At 49.6% G+C, this 23017-nt stretch overlaps 7 protein-coding genes across 7 annotated transcripts; 2 read left to right on the top strand and 5 right to left on the bottom strand.

The window, feature by feature from the left end:
- Positions 1-5965: 5965 nt before the first annotated feature.
- Positions 5966-6643, bottom strand: N7481_009563 (uncharacterized protein; the record flags this gene model as incomplete). The annotated part of the gene is made up of 1 exon (XM_057268782.1): positions 5966-6643. The coding sequence occupies one exon, from the start codon at positions 6641-6643 to the stop codon at positions 5966-5968; it is 678 nt and encodes a 225-aa protein (XP_057119459.1).
- A 1119-nt stretch (positions 6644-7762) lies between these two features.
- Positions 7763-8658, bottom strand: N7481_009562 (GNAT family N-acetyltransferase; the record flags this gene model as incomplete). The annotated part of the gene is made up of 3 exons (XM_057268781.1): positions 7763-7798; positions 7868-8413; positions 8545-8658. 3 exons carry the CDS (start codon positions 8656-8658, stop codon positions 7763-7765), a joined length of 696 nt encoding a protein of 231 aa, XP_057119458.1.
- Positions 8659-9562: 904 nt separating this feature from the next.
- Positions 9563-12115, bottom strand: N7481_009561 (arrestin C-terminal domain-containing protein; the record flags this gene model as incomplete). Its single annotated transcript, XM_057268780.1, is given in 4 exon segments — positions 9563-9971; positions 9983-10275; positions 10345-11664; positions 11696-12115. 4 exon segments carry the CDS (start codon positions 12113-12115, stop codon positions 9563-9565), a joined length of 2442 nt encoding a protein of 813 aa, XP_057119457.1.
- Positions 12116-14799: 2684 nt separating this feature from the next.
- On the bottom strand, positions 14800-15959 carry N7481_009560 (uncharacterized protein; the record flags this gene model as incomplete). The annotated part of the gene is made up of 3 exons (XM_057268779.1): positions 14800-15549; positions 15707-15832; positions 15894-15959. The coding sequence occupies 3 exons, from the start codon at positions 15957-15959 to the stop codon at positions 14800-14802; spliced, it is 942 nt and encodes a 313-aa protein (XP_057119456.1).
- Positions 15960-16847: 888 nt separating this feature from the next.
- N7481_009559 (uncharacterized protein) lies at positions 16848-18608 on the top strand (the record flags this gene model as incomplete). Its single annotated transcript, XM_057268778.1, has 5 exons — positions 16848-17228; positions 17371-17475; positions 17537-18184; positions 18247-18373; positions 18430-18608. 5 exons carry the CDS (start codon positions 16848-16850, stop codon positions 18606-18608), a joined length of 1440 nt encoding a protein of 479 aa, XP_057119455.1.
- A 1360-nt stretch (positions 18609-19968) lies between these two features.
- Positions 19969-21180, top strand: N7481_009558 (PIG-Y family protein; the record flags this gene model as incomplete). The annotated part of the gene is made up of 1 exon (XM_057268777.1): positions 19969-21180. One exon carries the CDS (start codon positions 19969-19971, stop codon positions 21178-21180), a length of 1212 nt encoding a protein of 403 aa, XP_057119454.1.
- A 333-nt stretch (positions 21181-21513) lies between these two features.
- N7481_009557 (glutamine amidotransferase subunit DUG3) lies at positions 21514-22860 on the bottom strand (the record flags this gene model as incomplete). Its single annotated transcript, XM_057268776.1, has 4 exons — positions 21514-21791; positions 21859-22591; positions 22691-22786; positions 22846-22860. 4 exons carry the CDS (start codon positions 22858-22860, stop codon positions 21514-21516), a joined length of 1122 nt encoding a protein of 373 aa, XP_057119453.1.
- Positions 22861-23017: the final 157 nt, after the last annotated feature.

The raw sequence follows: 23017 nt of genomic DNA, 5'->3' as shown, positions 1-23017 counted from the left end.
ATCGGATAGTGCACTCGTATGTCTGGAAGGGGTTTCAAATGTGGGACAGAGGCTGAGGTTGAAGCCCCATAATTATTTTTCTTTCGCCCTGGTTCTTTCTCAGTGTGTGTCTAGGTGGCAACATTATGCTTGATGGCAACCTATCGCTTCCCCCGACTGCCCAACGCGTCGTGAACCCAGCCAGGTTGCCCAACCCCCAGGACCATTGTTACAATCCATTGTCACAGGACGACCCAAACGAGCAACCCATGCTCGCTTGACGTCTCTTTACTATGGTGAACCAAAGGAAGCTGGATTGTGGAGGAAAAATCCGATGGACACTCTTCTAAAGGTGAGCCTTTCCGGACAGTGTCGTGACTCCTGCATAAGCACCCTGACTAGCGCCACGTGTGAGTGGAAGAAGCATCAACGGCTGCGAGGAACCGACGTCGATCTCCCATCTACCCGATCAACATATGCCGCAGTGATGGGGCCAGGTCATCGGATGGGGGGCCACTGAGCATGGGAGGGGGCAAGGAAAGGCTGATCCCTGATAATTTTGGAATAATCTCCGCTAAGTATTCTCGGGCAGACTTCTAAACTACCATCTACAAATCAAAGCCATTAATCCTTTTTATTTATTAAATATTATTAAAATCTTCATTTTCTGCACGCAGGACCCGCTTGGCGACTAGGGTTGCTAAGGGGGGGGAGACAGGGATTGGTGGTGGGTCGGGGCGAGGAAAAAGCTACTGCAGAATTACTGTAGATACTGCTCTCTTACCAACAAGCTCAGGTGTGGAATTATGGAGTAAATTTCGTCTCCGTCTCGGAAGGTAGTCTGTGATTGACGACATACTGTGTGCCCAGTCCCTTTTTCTTCCCTCGTCTTCCCACCTTGGTAGCATCTTCAGTTTCAGTACTCTTTATTCCATCCTTCGGACCTTCCGGAGTTTTCCTACCTCCAGCAGCCACTCCCTCCCTCCCTCATAACATCGCTCTTCTCCCAGATCGTGGCTCTTTTAAGATCTGACTGTGTTGTGTCATTTTCACTCCTCTGCAAAGATCTACTTCCATCTAATACTACATTTTGTCGAGCTTGAGTTGGGCCGCTGCTCGCTATTATTCGAGTCCAACTTTATCCCCATCGTCATCCCCGATGGGATCATACCAAAATGTGCAACTATTTCAAAAATTACTACATTTATAGCGGTTGCCAGAATCCCGCTGCTCATTTTATTCGAACATCCTTGGATGGTTGCAAAGATGGCCACTGTTCCGACAGTCCACACGACCGATTCATCGTGGTTGTCGGCAAATGTTTGCTTTGTTGCACGATAAGATGAAGGCCAAAGAAGCATCGCCGCAGATTAAGAGAAAAAGAAGTAGTTCGACTCTCTTTTTTCCGTTTATCAATCGGCCGTTGACTTCGCCCGCTTCCCACCCTTTTTCCCATTCGTTCTGTGCCCGGTCCGCCATACTTTTAACGACACAATCACCACGAGGAACTATGATTCGGCTCTAGCCGACCCTCTCTCGGGAGGCTATCCACTTGAAAATCCGCATTTTGGAACCGACGATGAGGAGGGGCTGGTACAATTCAAATGCGATGATTCGTCACCAGGGCTCTGATCGACACTTCTTTTTTCTGGTGTTTTTCATTTTTGTTCTTCTTCTTTTGTCTGTTTGAGGGCCCACACCGATTTAAACTTTGTGCCCTGGGGTCATCTACGTTTTTCGATACTCCGGTAGTATTGACTTTACAGACACCTTCCCTTGTCTTTGATCTTTGATTGTGTTCTGTCTTTTGGTCCATGGTTCTTTTGAGCGTCCTACCTGTGTTCTTGGATGCTAGCTTCCGATTGTTTCTCTCTCCCTCTCTATATGTTGTGCCTTTCCCTTGTTATATGCCTGCTTCTACGGGGAGTTTCGTGGGATTTCTTTTCCGGTGCCATGTTAGACATACTTTGCTGATTTTCAGGTCCGTTACCGCAGATAGGTCGATGTTGATACTTTTATCTTCCCGGAAACTATGCCCTGCATGCGTATTGCTTTTTTTTGCATTTATATTTATATATTTATATTTTCGTGGAAGCTTTCCACCGCCTGTACGATTACGAGATAATTTGCAAGATGTTCTTTGTTGATGCTTTTATTATTCTCGCCACTTTTACAAGAGCCCCGAGGCCGTCACATGTTATCTAAACTTGCATACCACTCGATCTAAGAGCTTCCTTTGTCAATGGGCTCGGACCTAAATACAGAACATAAGGAAAGGAAGTGCGGCTTTACTCCGTACAAATTGTCGACTGAGGCCGGGGGCCAGGGGGAGGGTCCCGCACGGGCAACGTGGTTGTACCCTCCCCTATGGAATTCCGAAATGCATAGGCCAAGGGGTGGGAAGGGGTCCTAGCCCAGTCCAAGAGACATAACGACCACAAATGCCGCTTTCGGCACCAACTTCGGTATTTTACAATCTGCAGAAATTAACATCTAACCCGGTTCAACGAGGTATGCCCGCGCAGGAATCACCCGTGCTTTTGTAGCCATGTCGCGCGCATCGCAGCTGTGCAGCTGTAGAGTTTAGGGGCGGGGGAAGAAGGTGCATTAAATCTTGGTGGCTTTTTTTCAATTTATTTTTTGGAGAAAGGATAATTCCGGCTACGGTGGTAGTGGTCGTAGAATAACCGATAACCAAATTCTAAATTAAATTAAGGGAGAGAGGAAAGATTGAATAATTGGGCCAAGCCCCGGGTCGCTGGGAATCCACGCAATCTTCCGTGCACCTCCTTGGGACGCCGTTGAGTAGTAAGTACCAGTCTGTGGGTTTCTCGAAGTCTTCTTTTTTCAGTACTGCCAGGCACAACTTAATCCTCTGTCAGGCTTCATCTAGAAACACTCCACATCGGTTACAATATCAATCACTCAACAACTAACCCCTTAAAGGACCCGATCGGTTGAACTTTCAGTCAATGATTAATATATAGATGTTCGATTGAAACACGCAGTACAAAGATCGACGGGACTCGTAGGTAACTCCATTCCACCGGCCCGGGACAGGGCAAAACCCCTCGACAGCCGAAACCTTGCTCATGATGCAATCAATGGTTGTAGCGGCCGCTAGGATTGGGGGGATGTCCGGGGAGCACATGGGACGGGCATTTTAGGGCTTTGTATTCCTGGTGGGGGAGAAAGTCCGGGGAGTGGATATTATAGAGGAGAAAAAGGTCGTACATACTACATAGATAGTATTTGGAAGGGGGGGCCATTGCTAAAAGGGAAAATAGGGCTATGCACTATGAAAGGCACTCAAAAGTTTGCTCGGTAGGTGCTCCGAAGCTTCCAAGGCTAGAGTAATTTCAATGCCGGATAGTGCGATACCTAGGTTCATTCAATGTTTGGAACGCTAAATCCCTACAGATGGCGCTAGTATATAGTCGCTGGAATTGGTCACTGTCGCCGCGTTCTGTTTAGGCCAAGTCTTCATAAATGGACTTATCTAGCTTCTTGTTCCGCACTAGGGAATAGACAGGTACTCCATTTTCGAGCATGAAACTGCACCTCAGTGGGCCATGGCGCAGCCGTGTTCCTTCTCGACAGTAATGACGCAGACGACTACTTTTATTTACATGTCTCGCAAGCCTCGGGGTTGGTCGGACCCAGTGGGAAAAATAAGATTGCGTGCCGTGTCGGGCGCTCATTGGGCCCGAAGTCAAAGAATACATTATTGATATTTATGCCGACCTCTGTCAGGCCCCACGAGAAACTTGAGTTCTACCGGCAATCCTTCAGGCTGCTTGGTTAGGGATTATTACCTGCGACTCCGATGATGAACAGGCAATGAAATGCCGCTGTCTAGATCGGGCAATCCCTCCCTGCACGCCGATCTGTCGTCGACCAGCCGCGACAGTTGACAATGCATGCCAGTTTAAATCCGATCACGAGTGCATTGAGCACGTAGGCGGTTTGTATTTCCACAGCCCCTCCTTCATGCTGACAAAAGTTCCTGCATCGACTCACGATCTCGACCCGCAACGGTCGTCGTTTGGCGTTCATATCTTAGCCCCAACAGATTCTAGACCTCTTTCACATGCTCCCACCATTGTCTATCATCAACCCTGTCACTGGTAAGGTGAGTTTGATTGACCTTGGTGGCGCAATATCCTAACGTCGCAACACTGCTTTGGAGGGAGCTAGAGCCTTGCCTAGCATGTGGCCCCTCTAATTTCAACAGCCTGAGCCACCGACCAGGGGGTCTGGCCCTTTAAGTCTATTGTCTAGACTCTGTAGACGGAGTCTAGAAGTTCATCCGGGCCCGACTGCGATGAGCGAATCAAATAAAAGTATAAACGTGTTCATTTCGTGCCGCACCTGGCTTTGTTCGTTCGTTCGTTCGTTCGTTCGTTTGTGGCCCAACAAGGCGGGGCCTAGGTCTTTCGACAGAACTCTTCCGAATTCTCCCTTGTCTGAAATGATATGATTGCTTCCTTCTCATCAGCACAAACTCTATCCCATAGAAAGGAAAACTAAAGCCAAGACATACTCAAGCTTTAAGCCTCGCGATCTGGCCTTGATGGTTTGTAATAATTAAAAGTTTTGATTGTGGTCTGAATCAGCGTACACCGGTACTTTTGCTGTTTTTTCCATCTGCAATTCGTCAAGAAGGTAGCAAACATCAGGTTAAATTGTTTATCCAATAATAAGAGAGCCAATCGTATTCACTGGATCACAACATAGCTAGCCCTTGACGTGGACCTTCTTCCCACTTCCGACTCCCCCGGCTTTTACCCGGTTACTATCTCCTTGTTGCATGATACTTGCGTGGGTTTCTAGCGATTCAGACAATACCCCGACGCAATAATTCCCGCTAGAAATCAACAACATGCCCCTTGAAGGAATGATCAAACAAACCATGGTCCCATTGATCCTTCGCACGCGGTCTGTGCGGAAATTGAGCTTTCGGGTGGAGTACCGAAGCCACTTCCGCCAACCCACCGAGACAACCCACCAGAGGGGGTGGGCATAGGGCATACATACACGCGCGGAAATCAAGAGGGGGAAAAAAGAACGAAGGAAGCCTCAAAGAAGAAAACGAAACACAGGCTGATTACAGACCGATCGGCACAGTCTACGGCTGAGACACCGGGAAAACCCTGCAGATCCTGTTGTCTTGATGTTAGCAATTATCCGAACCAAAAGAGGCTGTTCAGCCGACGAATCCACCGACGATAAGGATTTGGGATTAATCAATACTGTAGATCGCCTTGAAAGCCTTTAGGCCAATGGTAATACGAATACAATATACCCTCGGCAAAAGAAAGAAATTGTATTCTTTTGTGAAAAAAGTCTAGAAATCCCAAGTCGAAACCGGAGGTGTATCCTCCACTCGTCAAGCCTACCGCTCCGTGTCTGTGATAGAAAAGACCTGCAATCGGCTGCAGAATAGCGCTAGAAATAACAAGGATTTCCCGTCCCCGGAAGCCACCCTATTCGGCGGCATATGAATGAAATGACCGAGGACCCCACGGGACGAGGCAGCCTGTCGTTTCCCCCAGGCCCGGCATTTCTTGTCAGGTATGCACTATCAAAAAAAAAGGGAAGTAAAACGTCATTGGGGGCGAGAATGGATTGCCGAGTGAGGTGCATTGCCGATCTGTTTCGGGTCAGCGTTCAACGACTAGTGGGGTTGAGTTCATGCAGAGTTCTTACTCATGTTTCTTACGCGTTCAGATTATGTTCGGGACGGGATCTGATCACAGGAGAGCTACGTAGTCCCTGTAGTCCTTTTTGCTCTGAACAGAGTCAGTGGGTAGATGTCTATGTGCGATATTGATAGAAATCACACACAGGGTCTAGGCGGGAATGGGGAGACGGGGCCGTCATTGGGCTGAATGGCTTGTATTCATGGGTTGGTATTATCTATATACGGGTGAATGGGCCGACCAATTGTCGAAGGGATATTTTGATTGATCACCATTTACTCGGCTCAAAATCGTACCTCTGGCCGAGTGGTGATGTGTTTGGGCGAATAGATTGGCGGCAGGGTTGTGTAGCGAGGACTCGGACAGGGCCTTCGAGATATCTTGGCTGGGAAAGAAAGTCCTGAAAGGTCACCCAGGCGAATGCTTAATCTGGAGGTAGCCCGCTTCCGACCAAGTGACGATGGTTCTACCTCTTGAGTGGTCGATGACACTGACAGCTGACTAGAAGTGTGCTGGGATAGATAGGATGTGGTGATCAGACTTCGCAGATAGTGGAAGGATTCCTCTTCTGCAAAATGATCCTCCTTGGCACTGTTGGTGGCAGAGGATTGCGTGGTTGCGGTAGTCACGAGTGATGGTGTGGACGATCCTTGGGATCTTGGCGCTGTACTTGTAGATGATTGACTGACGCTTGCAGCTAGCATGGCGAGCTGGTTAACAATCATCTCAGTGTCGCTGCAACATGGTGTGTCCCTCTTTGTGGTTGGTGTGACGTGGATATCTGGGGAAGGTGGTGTTCGCGTGATTCGGGCATTGGCCGCGTCATTCCCATTTATTTCATCACTTATTTCCGGCGTTTCAGTGGTTACCGCTGCATCTCTCTTGAATTGGAAACATCGGGTGATAAAGGTCTGAACAGCGGACCACGGAGTCCGGCCGTTGTGCAATACCAAGAGTCTCATATTGCTAAAGCAGTACACTAGAACAGTACCTATATGAGCGAGGTACAAAAGCAATGTAATTTGTAAAAGTTCTTACATCTCAGGTGATCAAATGCAAAGTCAAAAAAAAAAAAAAAGAAAGTCTGTTTTGGATCTAGATCTAGATCTAGATCTGCTTGAATCTTAAAATCTGAAATCAAGAGTCCTAGCTATGCGTACTCCGATCTCAAATATAAGCTCTCAAAGATCACTCAGAACCTTGGAAAAGACCAACACACTTTCCAATATCACCAAACCCGTAGAATCAAAACAGAGTTCTATCCATTCTGCCATCGCCCGGTGATCCCAGCGCAAATCCGAAAGTCTACATTTAAATCGAACCAAGCCCGCAACACCGGAAGATTTCCAGGGACGAAGAGCCACCAACACGGTACCACCAAAAGAGCCCCCTAACTCTACAATCCAATACAATCCATCCGGCAGCCCACCTATCTCACTTCCGAACCGACTTCTGAATAACGACCCTCGTCTCGTTCGCAGGTCATCTGTGCTGCTGACTGCGGCTGCATATGCAGGTGTCCCACCTACCCAACCCCCGTCAGCACAGACGCGAAGCTTATCCATTGCGACAGGTCATATGCAACTTATGTTTTCGCCTGGCGGAGGGGACAAACGCGATGGGTGTGGCGGCGGAGCCTTCTTCCCCCGGCCGCGCTTGTGGCGATAAATTTCGCGCCATGATCAACCCGTTTGTGGGTCACGATGGGGTCGTTGACGATCGGGATGGTGAAATGGGTCAGAGCGTTTTTTTTAAGGCGGATTTGGAATTTGGCTGGGGGTTGAGATTGAGCTTCTGTCGAGATCCGGGTTTGGGATTGAATTGATGCATTCTTTCTCCCTTTCTTCCTTCTTTCTCATCGGGTGTAAACAAACGGATTAGAAGGGCGGGTATATGTGCATTGGGGGCAGTGCAAAGTAGGATATTAGTTAGTAAATGACAGATCAAAAGGTGAGTTTTTAATGGGATGAGGAGGGAATGTCGAATTGATAATTCATGCATTGAGGTATGTGTTTCTGTAATCATAGGGGCCATAGCGCTTCCGTTGAGTTACGCAAATTTCCGAGTCTTGATTGCGAGCATCACTTGGTTCGGGGGTTTCGCATCATGCAGTAAAGCTTTAGGAACAGCCACGCGGGTATCATTAGCAAGGTCTCTCAGTGAAGACTCAAAAAGAAAACACGTACCATGCAAGCATCGTCTCCGTCACGGCATTCCATCTCCCGACTCATCTCAAACCCCATACCCTCATAGATCTGCACATTAGGCACACTCTTCGAGCTTTCCAAATAGCATTTGATACCCTCCTGATCAGCCCGCTTTGTAACCGTCTCGAAGAGAAGTTTCCCAATCCCCTTCCCTTGCGCCTCGGGACTCACAGCCACGATATTGCAAAAATAGTATCCACGCGGGTCATCCCAAATTTGCGCCTGAGCTTTCTGCTGATTCTCTTTCCAAATCCAATAGCGGTTCGTGCGCAGACCTCCGTGTCCAAGATATCGTATATTAGTGAGGAATTGGTTGAACGAAAGGACCCACCCTTGATACCAGGAGTACCAGCTCTCAGGCTGGGTAGCTGGCTGTGGAGCCATCCAGCAGGAGACTCCAAGGACAGGGGAAGATACTGGATTCTCTACCGTTGCGGAGGTGTCCTTGGCTACCTGGAATATTGCATTGTTGATGCCCCAGCGGCAGCGCGCAGCTAGCGAGTCATAGTTCCGTTTCTTGCTGAACTATATGTATCGATCTCCCCGACAGGGTAACGACAGGTCGATAGTCGACCGCGTTACGAGGAGATTGATGTTAGCATGGAGAAATTTCCGGCATCAATGATCTTCATATTGAGTGGAATGATATGACATACCGTGGAGGCATCAAATACCCATTGGTAGTATGGATCATCTTCGAAAGCTCTTTGAATCACTTGGATGGCGCCAGGGATATCGGCCTCGGTCAAGGGGACGACTTCGATCGCCATTGTGGATGTTCAAGTGTTGACCCCGCAAAATCATGAAGGGTCCGAGAGGCTCGGCTGATGATGCAGGTCAAGCTCTCAGTTCTTTCCAAGAACAGTAGTTTGTCGGAGTATCAGATTTCAGGTAGGTAAGCTTGGTATATAAGCGATAGAATAATGAGGCGTGCCAGTGGTAGTTTGATGACGTCCGAGAAGTGAGGTCGGCTGGGTGATATCTGGAGTAGCAAGTGGTCCACCGATGTGGGGGGGTTCCAAGGGTTGAAAGCCTCTTTAACCAGGGAAGGCAGCTCGAAGCGGGCACGCTTATCGCTATCTGCGGGGAGAGGTGGGGGTATAGGACAGGGCTAGGCAACCAAGAGTCACCCAGGCTCGTCTTAATTTGAAGTTGGAGTGCCATTCTAGTCTCATGATGATATAGGTACGGTCCATGTCGTGGAGAGGAAAGAGATAGAGAGAGACAAAATGATGTTATATAATCGACAGTCCTTATGAAAACGACGCCGGAAAATATGAGAGATACACTTAATGAGTTTGTGTAATCTCAGAAATGAAAGAGATAGAAGAACATGCAGGCAAGGAAACACCCTCGCGCCTTTTGCCCAATGATATGAACAGAGAGACATCTGAACCGGACCCGATATGCCAACAAACCCCGAATCCGAATCCAACCCAACCCAATCCAACCCCGAACAGAATGAAACACATTTGTAAACAAGTTAGAGGATGATTTCAAAAATCTATAAGAAATAAACAAAAACATAAACAAAAACAAAAACAAAAAGGAAAAGCTTTGAAAGGAATGAACCTCCGTACACCGTTTCCGGTATGAAATTTCGTTACTTCATGGCTAGGTTAATCGTGAAAGGGCGAATCAATGCACCGTGTGGGATTGGAGAATCGAAGTCGATCACGTCCTGGCGAGATCTTCGATTCGAATCCACTCCCTGGGTACATCCATACTGCGATTGACCCGGCCACCTGGGGTAAGGGGGACATCGACACGGCCCCGCCCCCGATCGTCGTCATCCTGGTCTTCGTAGTAGGATAGTCGCGAGAAGTAATCTTCCAAAATCGCCTCGCGATCCCCATTTCCAACAATGGTCGTATACTCCGGGGGTGGAGTGACAAGAGGAGGCGGAGGGAGGAGGTCTTCAAAGGCAGGAGGGGCAAATGAAGGTGCTCGCAGTAGATGCATCGGGCGAGGTGCCTCGGAAGGTCCCGGTGCCGTTGTGGGGTTGTGCTCTCGCTCATTGTTAGGCTCGTGGGCCAAGTGTGCTTGAGGTGGGCGGGCTAGACCTCCAGAACCGTTCGTGAAGCTCCGAGAAACTGGGCCGAGGAGGCGCGACGGTTGAGGCTGAGGTTCGTGCTAGACTCCTCACGGTCAGAACTAGACTGCGCTGCCGAGTTGTCTCTTGGTGTCATAGATGCCCCGGGGCAGCCGCATTCGAACTCCTGGGCTGGTGGCTCTGGCTCGGCTGAGGGTCTCGTGTAGGCCGGGAGATAAATGTTTGCTTGTGTAGCTTTGCAGGAAAGAATGTGGAAGGGTGAATCGATGGAAATTTCGAAATGTCTGCGTTTGGTAGGATCTCTTTCATCGACTTTGGAAAGACGAAGGACAATCTAAAGATGTGTAAGTATTCATATTCAATTAAGAAGCCGGCGGGGGGGGATGAAAACGAGATCACTTACCTTGATCCAATGGTTGATTTGAATGTTTTCGTAGGTTGTGTCAAAATGGAGGCGTTGTCCTTCGTCTCGACCTCTCATTTCATGGCAGCTTGGGAGCTGTACATTAAATTCCATCTCGGTTGGCCCGACACCATTTTCGGTCGAGAGATTGCCCAACAAGTTGGTCCGGGACCGATCCACGATCTCCTCGCCTCTTGCAGCAGCCGCGCGATGGTCCCAGTCGATGCCTCCACCTGCAGTTACACGCATGGAACTGCCGGGGTATGTGCTTGTGCTGGCGGATTCCGCTCGCTTTTCGAACAACAAGACCTTTTTAGCGGGTTGCAGTCGATGAACACTCTTGTCGGCGGTCCAGTGCTGAATGTTCTCAGTCACATAGACCTTGATTCGATGACATTCGACCTTGGCAAGTGGTGTCAACTTGAATGCGATAGGAATCTGAGAGCCCATGGGGAAGGATTTTCCAGAAATCACAATGTCGTAGTGAAGCTGATCCTCCCAATTTCGAGAAATCGCAATCGGCTCGACCTGTTCTAATGAACCCTCAGCGGGAGTGCGAATGACGGGAATCTCCATCGTGCCGAGTAGGTTGGGGCGGAAAGCGCCGGATCGCTCGACAATAGCTTCCAGATCGTATTTCACAGATCCCAAGTCCGTTCTGATAGTTTCCGGCAGAGACCCATCGATTGGGAACTCGAAACTATACAAATAGTCACCAACCGGGAACATCCGGTAGTTGCGCTGTTGCTGAGCCTGGAGACCCTGGGGCGTGTCGTTGCGACTGAAGCTTCGAGAGTGGCCGCGGGTAGTCTGTACGGAGAGTCGCTTGGGATCTCGTACGTTGGTCGGGCCAAGGTTGGTGGCTGAGCCACTCTTGGAGAAGAGTTCCCGAGTTGTCGCAGAGACGCCATCCTTGCCTGGTACCGGGGAGTTGGGTTTGGCGTATTGGTAGTAGTGCGCACCATAGTCATTCTGCATCAAAGCCGTATCGCCGTGGTTGAAATAAACGACCCCGTGGGTAAAAAGATCTTTCTTGTCGTGGAAATGAATCTTCTTGGGCGGAATACCATCGGGCCAATCTGTTTGGGCATGTCCGCGGAATTGAATGGAGATCTTCTTAATCTTGACACTCTTAGTGACTTTGAGATGTATCTGACCTCGCAAGATCGCTGATTTTTTAGAACTTGGATCCTGTTGGTCATAGCCTTGAAGGTAAAGCACTGGTTCTGTCAGGGCAATACCAACAGTGAGTCCGCTACCCGTCGCAACGATCTTCTCATTGCGCAACGGGGGAATGGGGTACTCAGTTGGGGTACGGCACTGGGAGGGTCGACCACTGGCCGGGGAAAACCTCTGTTGCCATCATTGACTCTGTGGGTATGGCACTAAATTCCGGTTGTGTTGAGAACAAAGTCGAGTCTCTCGGGGAGAGGATGATTTCGGATACCGGCCGAGTGCCGCGAGCGCCGCTACAGCGCGGGTTTGCCTGGTGTGGGGGCGCGAGCGACTGGACGCCCGCCGACCGCAGGCGAAGGAATCGCTTCGCGTTTTCGCGTGGCCCCGCCAGCTTTTTGAGTAGGGAACCCCGCCGGTTTTGCTTGGGGAACTGTTCTTCGACGTTCAAACACACTGAACGGCGTCGGATGGACCGGGTTCGGATAAGATTGGAGAGCGATAACGAAGGAACAGCGAGGTATTCGGACGGAGAAAGATCGTTGATAGACCCCGACCGCGATGAAATCTGCGGGGGGATAATGTGAGCGGCCATCATCGTGGAGTTTGGCGCATAGTGTGTAGTGTGAGATGGGGGAAAATCTGGGACAAAGGTATGTGTTTTTTTTTTTTGGCTTCTTCGAGAGAAGGAGAAACCCTTTTTTTCCTTCTCCTGCGACGGATTGCGAACCACAAGTGCTGTGTTTCGCAAAAAACCGTCGTTGGAATGCGGGGAGGGGGGGGGGACAGATGGTTCTTCACGGGGAATTCCAGACCCAACGAGGGGATGCCACGAGTGAAAGAGAGAGAAGAAAGAGGTAAGAAGGGTGAACACAAGAATCAACTAGACTTACAGAAGAGGATATTAATGGGATGTGTGTGGTTGCTTCTTTGCAATCCCTTGTGCATCCCCCTTCAATTCAGATCAACCACGCAAGGAGCACACTGATCTTTGTGCAGGAAGAGATGGAATTCTTGGGGCGCTGACTTCATAAGCACGGGTCCTCCACTCCGGTGATCATCGCCGCGCAGATCCCTTGGAGAGTTGCGTTGGATTGGCTGCGGGGGGGCAATGAATTGTGGTTCCCGACTTTTTTGCGTGTTGGCGCTCCGTAATGTGGCGCTGATGACCAAATGGCCGAGATTTGGGCAGTCACAAATGGGAAATGATAGGGAGGAAAATAAAAGAAAAAGAAAAAGAAAAAGAAAGGGCAGAGCAGGGCGACTCTAGGAATAATGAGTAATGAAACAGGGGGGCGTCGAAGCTGAAAAGCGGATCCACGGGGAGGTCTGGATGTGGTGAGAGAAGTGGAGGCAGCCAGAGTCAGCCAGAGGGAGCCAGACCCGATCGATGATGACATGATATCGACAAGATCACAAATCCGGGTTGATTTTACCCTTTACTCTACGTACTCTATTAGAATAGAGTAGACTAGGTGGAGACAGCTCCCATGTGTATGGAGATCAGTTCCCTTGCAGTCTGTGGTTCAAGTTCGGCATTTCTCATGTCTCAGTGGTACAGTATACACACTGGGCAGAGTATACGTATACTCCGGATAGACGGAGCCACGGAGTCACAGAGTATGGAGTACGGGGTATCCTCCGCATGATCAACTACATAACCAAGTCCGTGGTCCATGGTCCATGATCATGATCATTCTATCAATTCAATCCAACCCAATTCAACGTGTTCCAACCATAGTATTCTAGTATTCCACCATGACTCAAACGGGCAATCCGGATGCTCGGCATCGCATCCATTCCCCCCTCCCCCCCGGCAACTGCCAGAGGCTCACGTCCGGAGTACATCCTACAGTAGTACATAGTACTTGCGAGTTGAAGGACTTCCGAGGTTCATACCTAAAGTACACCCTCCTGATCCAAGGGACCAGTGCTTAACTGCGGGCCCTGATTTTCAGAGTTTGCTCTCACTGCACGAGCCCTGACCTCCAACCCTCACGTCGAGGAACGAGCGAAGAAAAATGTTCTGTGAATGGTTGGAAGTTCTAACCCGCGGAGAAACATTATGTCCAGTCTCTCTGCATGGCACGATGTGCTGTAGATCGGGTGGTGAGAGCGAAGTACAGAGTACAGAGTATTCTACACAGGGGATAGTCGTGGTGGCAGGGCAGGGCACTTGGCCTGAAGCAGGGGGATTGTCTGCGCCTTCTTGAGACTTTTGGTCAGATGCTCATGCTCATGCGAGTCTGGATACTGTACTCCGTAGCCTGAGTCTGAATATGCTTGATGTCCCTCTAGATTTCAAGTCAAATCAAGATGTTAAATTCCTTGCGGGTCCGTGGCTGCGATGACCTCATTGGGGGCCGGACAAGACCTGATGTCAACGCCGGCCCGACTTGAAGTGGTGTGTGTTGTCGGAATCCTTGTCCGCGGGGAGAGGAGGATGTACTAACTATAGAACAGAGGACACTGTATACATGGGGGAGGAAGAGAACTGACCTCGCTAGACCTGCCTTGTTTCACCTGGAATCAATAACCGTGACCGGGTTTGATCCTAGCCTCCGATGGAGATGGAGATGGAGATGGAAATGGGGTTGTTCAGCCCTACTCTCTACGTCACTTTTTGTTTCTTTGCCCCGCCCTGATCGCCGGGGCTTTTCTCTTGGACGGGTCTGTCAACCTGGTGATGGGGGTCGCACATCCAATCTCCGTACCACTACAGAGGACGGAGTTACGGAATACTAGCCTCCCCACGCAAAGTGACAGGTCAAGAAGAGAGCTCTGAAATCTCTGTTCAGTTCGACCAGCGGTCAATAATTATATTAATTATTGAGCTCTGTAGTCAGCTGCTGTATACTAACTTTGTTGAGAAGCAGTATTCAAAGATTTTTTTGAAAAAATACACATCATTTTGATCTCGCCCGTGCCGTGTTTCCTAAAATGGTTGATATGCGCAACGCACTGGCGGTTCTGGAGGTCATCTCCGCCTACCACATGAACTTGGAAAAAAGTAAATGATCCAGCGGGGAAAAAGGGTCCCCTAGGCCTAGCCAAATGCCAAGCAATGATCATCTTTGCGATGCATCGATTGGCCTAGCGACACGAACATGGCACTATTCCCAGTAGATCTAATTAGTGCTACTAGTGTAGTGTGCATGCGCATGTAGATCATAGGGAAACGACTTTGTATGTGTCTTCCCCTCCCCCGATCAGGTACTAGTACTATACATTTTTATTGGAAGAAAGGCAGTTTATTTTCCGTTTTTCCGCGCTCCGCGCTCTTCAAGAGAACCAGTTGTCGTCCAGCTCGCTAATGTTCATCAAACTATCCCCTTCCAAATGGTTCAAGTCTCCACCCTCTCCAAAATTCTCCGTTTCCATGAACAAGTCGTCGAAGCTGGACTCCCCAGGACCCATGATATCGTCTGTACCGGCGCCTTGCTCGGGAAAGAGATTGGTGTCTCCATCTGTCCTTTCTAATTCCATGTCGAATGCACCCCCGTCAGCGGGCGTGGGGGTTGTATTCTCCATCGGATTCTCTGCCGGCATCGAAACGTTGGGCTTTTCAGCATTGCCAAAGGTTGTTCCAGAAAGGAAGGCTTGATTGCCCGTGTCGTCGTTTCCAAAGTCAAGATTGAGGTCGAAGGTGTTGGAGCCTCCAGTATCATTGAGAACAGAATCGAAATTGATCTCCTGGGCCCCTGCCAATCCTTGATCGGTCGGCGCGCTAGCACCCTGTTCATTTTCCACCTTCACCTTTACCTCCTCCTTCGGCTGAGGCTCCGGGATGGTGGCGGTGGGTGCTACTTGCGGCTCTGTCACTGTCGGGTCTTCCTTCTTCAGGTCCACTTTTTCAGGACTTGGGGATTTTGCGATAGGTTGTGATAGTGGTGGTGGTTGCAGTGGTTGCACCTGTGGTGGAATATTCAGATCCGCATCGTTCATTGCCACATCCTCCTCCGTAAGCTGGGGCGCGGTCTCCCGGGTCTTGATAGCTTCATAGTCTTTTTCTAAGAAGGCCTTAGCGATAAACTGTGATACGTCAGTACTGTCCGAATTGGAAAAAAGAAAAAGTAAATATCGAAATCAAAAATCAAATCAAATATAAGAAAGAAAGAAAGAAAGGCATAAATGCTTTTGATGTGTCTCTGCGACTACGTAATCGCTCCGAACATCCAATCGGACTCACAATTTGCTCTGAGAGATTATCCAGGGCCGACTGGAAGCTCTCATAGTAGGAGGGGATGGATCGTTGCAGATGTGTGCTTGATGGGATTGAACCATTTTTCCTGAATAGTCGTCCGGTATCCAGTAGCTGCGTGGTAAGTCAGCAATTTGGACGAAGTAAATCTCTTTGAGGAAGAGGGAAGCAGTACAGTGCGCTCCATCAGCATGGACAGCTCGCCCAGGGAGTCGGGGTTGGAATAGTTGGCAGAGGTCATGGGGGGGCAAGTATGATCAAATATTTTCTTCTTCCTGTTTAGCACAAGAGTAGAGTAATATGTACTCCGTAGTTGAATGAAACAAGGGGAAGCACAGAGGCGGGAGTTGGGAGATGGTTGTACACACGGGGTTGACTAGACCCGTTAGAGTTAGCCACTCTTCTTTCTCTCTTCTCTCTCGTCTCTCCCCCCCCCACCCCTAGCCGCTTAACTCTCCCTTTACAACTTCTTCTTTTCCCATCTGCTTCTCGTTTTTTCCTTGTTGTTCGTCGCGGATCGAAGCGACTCTAGTTCGTGGCGTGTGTGCTTTTGCCCTTTCTTGCATTTCCTCCTTTGGTCTCCTTGGATCTTGGATCTTGGATCTATCTACCGGCACCCAGCCTTGCTACGCTTTCCTCTTCGCTCGTCCCCCCCCCAAATCCATCTCGACACGAAACAAATCGACGATCGAAACCAAAACACCGTACCCCTCCCGTGTTTACCTCTCGGTACCTTTCATCATATTTCGTCCATCCTCTTGTCGACATTTGAGCTTCGATAGCCATTATTTGTCTCTCCACAACTCAGTTCTCCATTTCCAGTGATTGCTTTGTTTGGATCGTTGCAAGCTTGGCCTTTCATTGGACTTGCCTACCTGCCACCCCCGCGGACCCCCTTTGACACCAAAAATATTATCATACATATCCTTTTCTCAGTTGCATTTCCACGATCGTCACCTTTTCTGTGACAAACGTTGTCGTCTCTACCTCTTCGGATCGCTCGAATTCTCCCGACCCCCGTTTATCTCTTGGCTACGCCGTCTAGGTATTTTTGCATCTGTCAACTGCTATATCATCACTCATTCTCCCCCGATCGCTTTCATCCAAAATATATCAACGCCTATACACGATGGCTGAGAACACTTCCGCTTCCACTCCCTCCACTCTGCCCTCGGCTCCTCAGCCTGCTGCCGCCGCTCAGAATCAGCAGTATGATGCTGCCCAGGGCAATGGCCAGGCCAACCCCTCCCACATGCCTCCCCCGCCGCGGCCTCCGGTGATCATTCCCCAGAACAACAACCCCATCCCGACCGCAATGGGTTCCCCCATGTCTGGCAACATGATGTCCCCTACAAGCGCTGGTGGCTATGTCCGTCGCGCTGCCCCCGAGCCTAACAAGAGAGCCCTCTATGTTGGGGGTTTGGATCCTCGCGTGACCGAAGATATTCTCAAGCAGATCTTTGAGACTACCGGTCATGTCGTTAGCGTGAAGATCATCCCTGACAAGAATGTGAGTACACAGGGAGATGGTCGACCCACGGCTACTCCCACGAGAGACCAACAAAGCATACCGATGAGTATGCAAGATGTAAAGTTTCTGCACCGGATAGCTCGGTCTCCATAAACGTTCGAATAGGGCTAACTTTTACCAGCAATTCAACAACAAGGGTTATAACTACGGCTTTGTCGAGTTTGACGACCCCGGTGCGGCTGAGAGGGCTATGCAGACTCTAAATGGCCGCCGAATCCACCAGTCGGTTAGTTGATGATTACCCAATTTATGCTCTTGATCCTTCTCTGACGGTACATTTCTTGCAGGAAATCCGTGTGAACTGGGCGTATCAGTCCAACAACACCAACAAGGAGGACACCTCCAACCACTTCCACATTTTCGTCGGCGACTTGAGCAATGAGGTCAATGACGATGTTCTGACTCAGGCTTTCTCTGCCTTCGGCTCCGTCTCCGAGGCGCGTGTGATGTGGGATATGAAGACTGGACGCTCTCGTGGATACGGCTTTGTCGCTTTCCGTGATCGCACTGATGCCGATAAGGCGCTCAACGCAATGGATGGCGAGTGGCTGGGCTCTCGTGCTATCCGCTGCAACTGGGCCAACCAGAAGGGCCAGCCTTCCATCTCCCAACAGCAGGCCATGGCCGCCATGGGCATGACCCCCACCACTCCCTTCGGTCATCATCACTTCCCCACCCAGGGCATTCAGAGCTACGATATGGTCGTTCAGCAAACCCCGCAGTGGCAGACCACCTGCTACGTCGGTAACCTGACCCCCTATACTTCCCAGAACGACTTGATCCCCTTGTTTCAGAACTTTGGATATGTTCTCGAGACGCGTCTCCAGGCCGATCGCGGATTTGCTTTCGTCAAGATGGATTCCCACGAGAACGCCGCGATGGCCATCTGCCAGCTGAACGCGTACAACGTCAATGGCCGTCCGCTGAAGTGCAGCGTAAGTTCCTAACCCAACTATTCCTTTGAACATCCGATTTGCTGACTGTATACTCTGGACAGTGGGGTAAGGATCGTCCTCCTACCGGACAGTTCGACAACTTCTCTCCGCAGCAGGCGAACGCCACTTTCCCTAACAGCCCCGGCTTCTTTCCCCAGTATGGTGGTCCTGCAAACCCCATGAACCAAGGTATGTCTCCCAATCTTAGTTTCTCAAAAACATCATATGCTAACTGAAAGATGTAGGTCCTGCCCCTGCTGGTCGAGGCTGGGACCAGGGTGCAAACAACTTTGGCGGTCCTGGTATGCCCGCTCAGGGCTTCCCCCAGGGAAATGCTGCAGGTTTTGGCCGTGGCCAACCCATGTCCCCGTCTGGAAACTGGGACCAGGGTAACAACAACTTCAACGGAGGCTACCAGGCGTAGATCTTCATTGACTGATCTTGCCTGTTATTGACATCTTGCCACAAAATACACTGGCTATTATTAATATAGCACTTGTGGGACTAGGTATAATGTCCTGACACTGGCTGTCAACCGGCCGAACTTTTTCTCTTTTTCGACTTTTTGCCAGTCTTCCTCTCACCACCCACCCCCTTCGACCTTCTCCCCTCCCATCTCACTTCTGTCGTTCTAATTGTTGAAATTGTCTTTCAAGTGGATTTCCCGAGCGATCAATTGCTTTCTTTTGAATGGAATTTGTGTGTTGTGCACCGAATACCCCCAAGTCCACTTTGTTGGTTCGATCTTTCTTTTACCCTTTTGAGTGTGCACGCCCTTGGATGTTTGGTTGGAGTGCTGTGCCCCCCAAAATAAAAGCGATCTTCCCTACTCTCTTTCTATACTCATTTGCCCTTCGACATGTTCTTGTGAATTTTTTGTTTAGTTGTTATCGCATTGTTTCTCCAGTACGTGTATTATTGTGCTGTGCTGAATCTGCTTCTTGTCCCTTTTTTTTTCTCCTTTTCCTTTTCTTAGGCCCATATTTTCATTGTTTGATACTGCTTCTTCGTTACTCAAAACCATGCTTCTTTACCCCCCCGCCTCCTTTTTCCTCCCCCTTTCCCACAGGATGTTCGGTTCACAATTTGTCCTGATGGGAAATTCTCACCTTTTTTTCTTTCCCCTGAAGTATTCGTATATGCCCGTTATGAGTTCCTTTGTCGTGCTTGACACCATCGGTCTTTGTGATTCTTTCCTATCTCATGCCTGCTGGCGTTCTAGCCGATATACCAATTTGCCTTTTTTTTTCTGTGCTCCTGTTACTCTTCTACCTTGTTCTTTTTCCTCCACACTGGTCTAGACTTTTCGGCCGCTGGCTATTGTCCTACCCATTTCGCGTTCATGCATGGTGCCCGATGATCGCATTTGGTGCTACCAGGTATGTAGTCAAATCTATAAGCTCACATAGGAGATTGCTACGACTTGCTAAGAAATACCCGCGAGTAATGAGAAGAAAATGCCCATCTAGATCAAAGTATTCTCAATAAACTCTTTCCTTTCTCTTGAGGTCTTGAGTCTGTAAATAGCTGCGTATACTACAACTGACTACTAGTAGAGTGCCATGTTCATCATGCTGACTGTAAACAATTGCTATGTGCCTGAGGCCACAAATCTAGCTCCCGCCAACCCGCCAATCCGCTACCCCGTACCCACCTTGTCAACGCGGCCTATAATTAAAACACGTCCCAGGGCAACCAACTTTCACCTAGGACGAAACTCACCAATGCTGGGCGACTGAATTCCGAAGAGCTGACGGTTCGGCTCACCGTTCCCCTCCACACCAATGGACAATGGCGAAAGAAACAAGGCGGAGCTCGCAGCGGTCGACGAACTATCCAATCGCACACGGTCCGGCAGCGCAAGCAGCGGCCACAAACGAAGCCTCTCCGGCTCCCTCCTCTCTCGACTATCATTCCTCCGCATGAGCCAAGCCACACAATCGGAAGAAAGTCCGCATATCATGGAACAAGACGGCGACGGTGAGGACCACCTCGAGTCCAACATCCCCCCAATGAACAGCGAGAAGTCATCAGCCAGCGCCAAGGCAATGTCGGCAGTGATACAGCAACAACGACGAACGCGAAGGCGGCGGGGCTCACTGCGCAAGACTGCACTGCTGGGCACGAGACTGGAATCCAGAGATAAACGCGCAGCGGCGAGGGGTGCATCTGCGGAGACGGTTCGAGGAGGGGAGCCGATTCGACAGCATGTGGAGGATGTGCCGCGCTCACTACGGGAACAGACTTCACCTCCTCTCCCGGACGATTTTAATACAACCAGACGTGGCGGCTTTGGCGAGGAGGAGGATGGTGAAGGTGCACAACCGAGCTGGTTCAGCACGAATACGGCGCAGAAGATTCTCCGATCCTCTGTCGCGCGCCGGAGGCAAGGATTACCGCCGCAGAACAACAACAGCAACAGCAACAATAACAAAAACAATTTGCTGGGCGATGAGATTGGCACGGACGATGAGGAGCTCGTCTCGTTCCCGCGCATCGGCGCGAGTATCGGTTCCAATGCCAACAATGCTCCTTTGAACAAAAGCCCCGCTACGACTTCCCTTCACATTCCTGCTCAATCATCCGGTTCGGAGGGCTATGGATATCCTTCTCTCTCGGCGGATGCAGCGTACCGACCTATTCATCGCAAATCATCGCCGCTGTCGACGCACTCGGCGGAGATGAAGAGTAATTCTGCCAATATAACGTGGGATTATTCGGAGACGGAGTGGTGGGGATGGATTATTTTGATTGTAACTTGGCTGGTCTTTGTCGTTGGGATTGGGAGCTGTTTTGAAGTTTGGAGCTGGGCTTGGGATGTTGGTGAGACGCCGTATGCGCCGCCGGAGTTGGAGGATGATCCTACACTGCCGATTGTTGGGTATTATCCTGCTTTGATCATTCTTACGGCTGTTATGTCGTGGGTTTGGGTCGTTGTTGCTTGGGTGGGAATGAAGTATTTCAAGCATGCTAATATTTCTGGTGATGATAGTTGATTGGGTTCGGTGTATTTGAGGTTTCAAATTATTTTTATGATTTATTATATTGATACCAGACATTTTATCTACTAATTAGACTTTTCTTTCTTTCTTCCCTACGACCCATTGATTGCACGCCCCGATTAAGATCAATTCACGCAGCTGCAAATACTACTAGTAGTATAGGGAACTTCAAAATATCTTGAATAGCATTCAACCCGAAATCCTAGACTCCATTCGCTATTTTGGTATCATTCTAGTTTAGTAATATCCCAACTCGCCCCTGCAAATCTCCACAAATGCTGATGCGTTTCATGTACTAGAGACCAAAAAATGCAACTAAATCATCATTCAATGCGATACCGCGCAAGCTGTGACATGTGCTGGTGTGGGCACCTCTCGGCCAACTCCTTGGCTATCTTTGGCGGCACTAGGTCCACATGGCTCGGTTTCTGATGGAATAGCAGTCGTAGCTGGTGCAGTAGTAACCAGTCCCTTCGAGCTGGCAAAGCAGGACGAACGATCATGGTTGAGATCTTCTCCATAAAACTCGTCTAGAATGGGGTGCAGCATCACGGTCTGCTTGTGAATTGTGACCACCGAGTTGGCAGGCACTGCGACCCAGTTGTCTATAAAGAATGTTAGTATTGGGTGTCATTGAGCTCCACAAGTAGGAAAACTGAGGGAGAGGCTTACGTCGTTCGAAAGTGATAGGCTCACTGGCCACTAAGACAATATCAGCGCCCTTATCATGACGCTCCATCTTAAAGTGTCCCTTTGTGTTTCCCTCTTTCCACTTCGTACCAGATGAGAAGTACAAACTAGCAGGCTCATCCGTCTTGCTGCTGATATACCGCGTGCAGATGACGGTATGACCATCCGTGACTGCAAAGTTGAGAAGACTCCTGGTCTCCAAATTGGTAACGTTGTGCTTCTGAGGAATTTCACGCACAAGCTCATTGATCTTGGCGATCGTCTTCATCATGACCCGCCGCAAAAGGGCCTGCCCGAATCCCTCCGGACCGGGATCCGAACTCGGATCCACACCCTCCTTCTCGAGGAGGTCGAGGAAAAGTGCAAAAGACCACTCGCTATCGGTACCGCCCTTGACACCCAAGTACCACTTGTCAGCTAGAGAGTCGGCGAGAGGCCGTTTGATGTATTGGAATCCACCGACGCCACCGTTGTGCATCCACATCAGGGTCTGGTGCTGGAAGGGGTGGCAGTTGTTGTCTGCCAGAGCGCCCTCTGTGGTTGCACGCACATGGGCGAAAATCAAATTGGAGCAGGTCTTAGAAGCGAGACGTTCTAGGTTCTCGCAGTTCCAAGCTGGGAGCGTTGATGTGAAAATGCATGGTTCTGGGCCTAGCTTAGGGTCGGTGTAGAACCCGACGCCGAAGCCATCGCCATTGACTGGCCGACGGTTATCCTGAAATTAAGTGTTAGTTTGATGTATGGTAGATGATGATTCTTAGACGAATTTCCGCGCCGTAAAGAGCTTAATAGCTCGAGAGTGACTGAGACCTACCAATCGTAACCTGGAGTCATATGATTGTGTGAGAATAGAATGACTTGGTTCTGTGACCAGTTTACTGAGACGAATCTCGTCAAGTCCCTTGTAGATCTGCGGGCGTAGCTGTTAGTGGTTGGTCCCAACACATTACCTATTTGAAGTTGACTCACCAGAAATCGACACATGTTGGGGGGTATAGTTAAGCCCGCCTTTGTCTATGTGCGAGTAAATGTAGATCAAAACCGTTGAGCTGTATGAGTCGTATCCTGGACGCTATTTTCGAAAGACTGAGGGAGTATCTGGAGCAACAGTTCTCAAAACCCGATGCTGGCGGTTTGGTTA

This window comes from Penicillium waksmanii, assembly GCF_028829765.1.
Source record: "Penicillium waksmanii strain IBT 27052 chromosome Unknown utg000008l:1.0-5622682.0:1.0-5626561.0, whole genome shotgun sequence".
NCBI lineage: Eukaryota > Fungi > Ascomycota > Eurotiomycetes > Eurotiales > Aspergillaceae > Penicillium > Penicillium waksmanii.
Note: the sequence above shows the minus strand (reverse complement) of the source record. Positions and strands in the feature narration are given on the sequence as shown.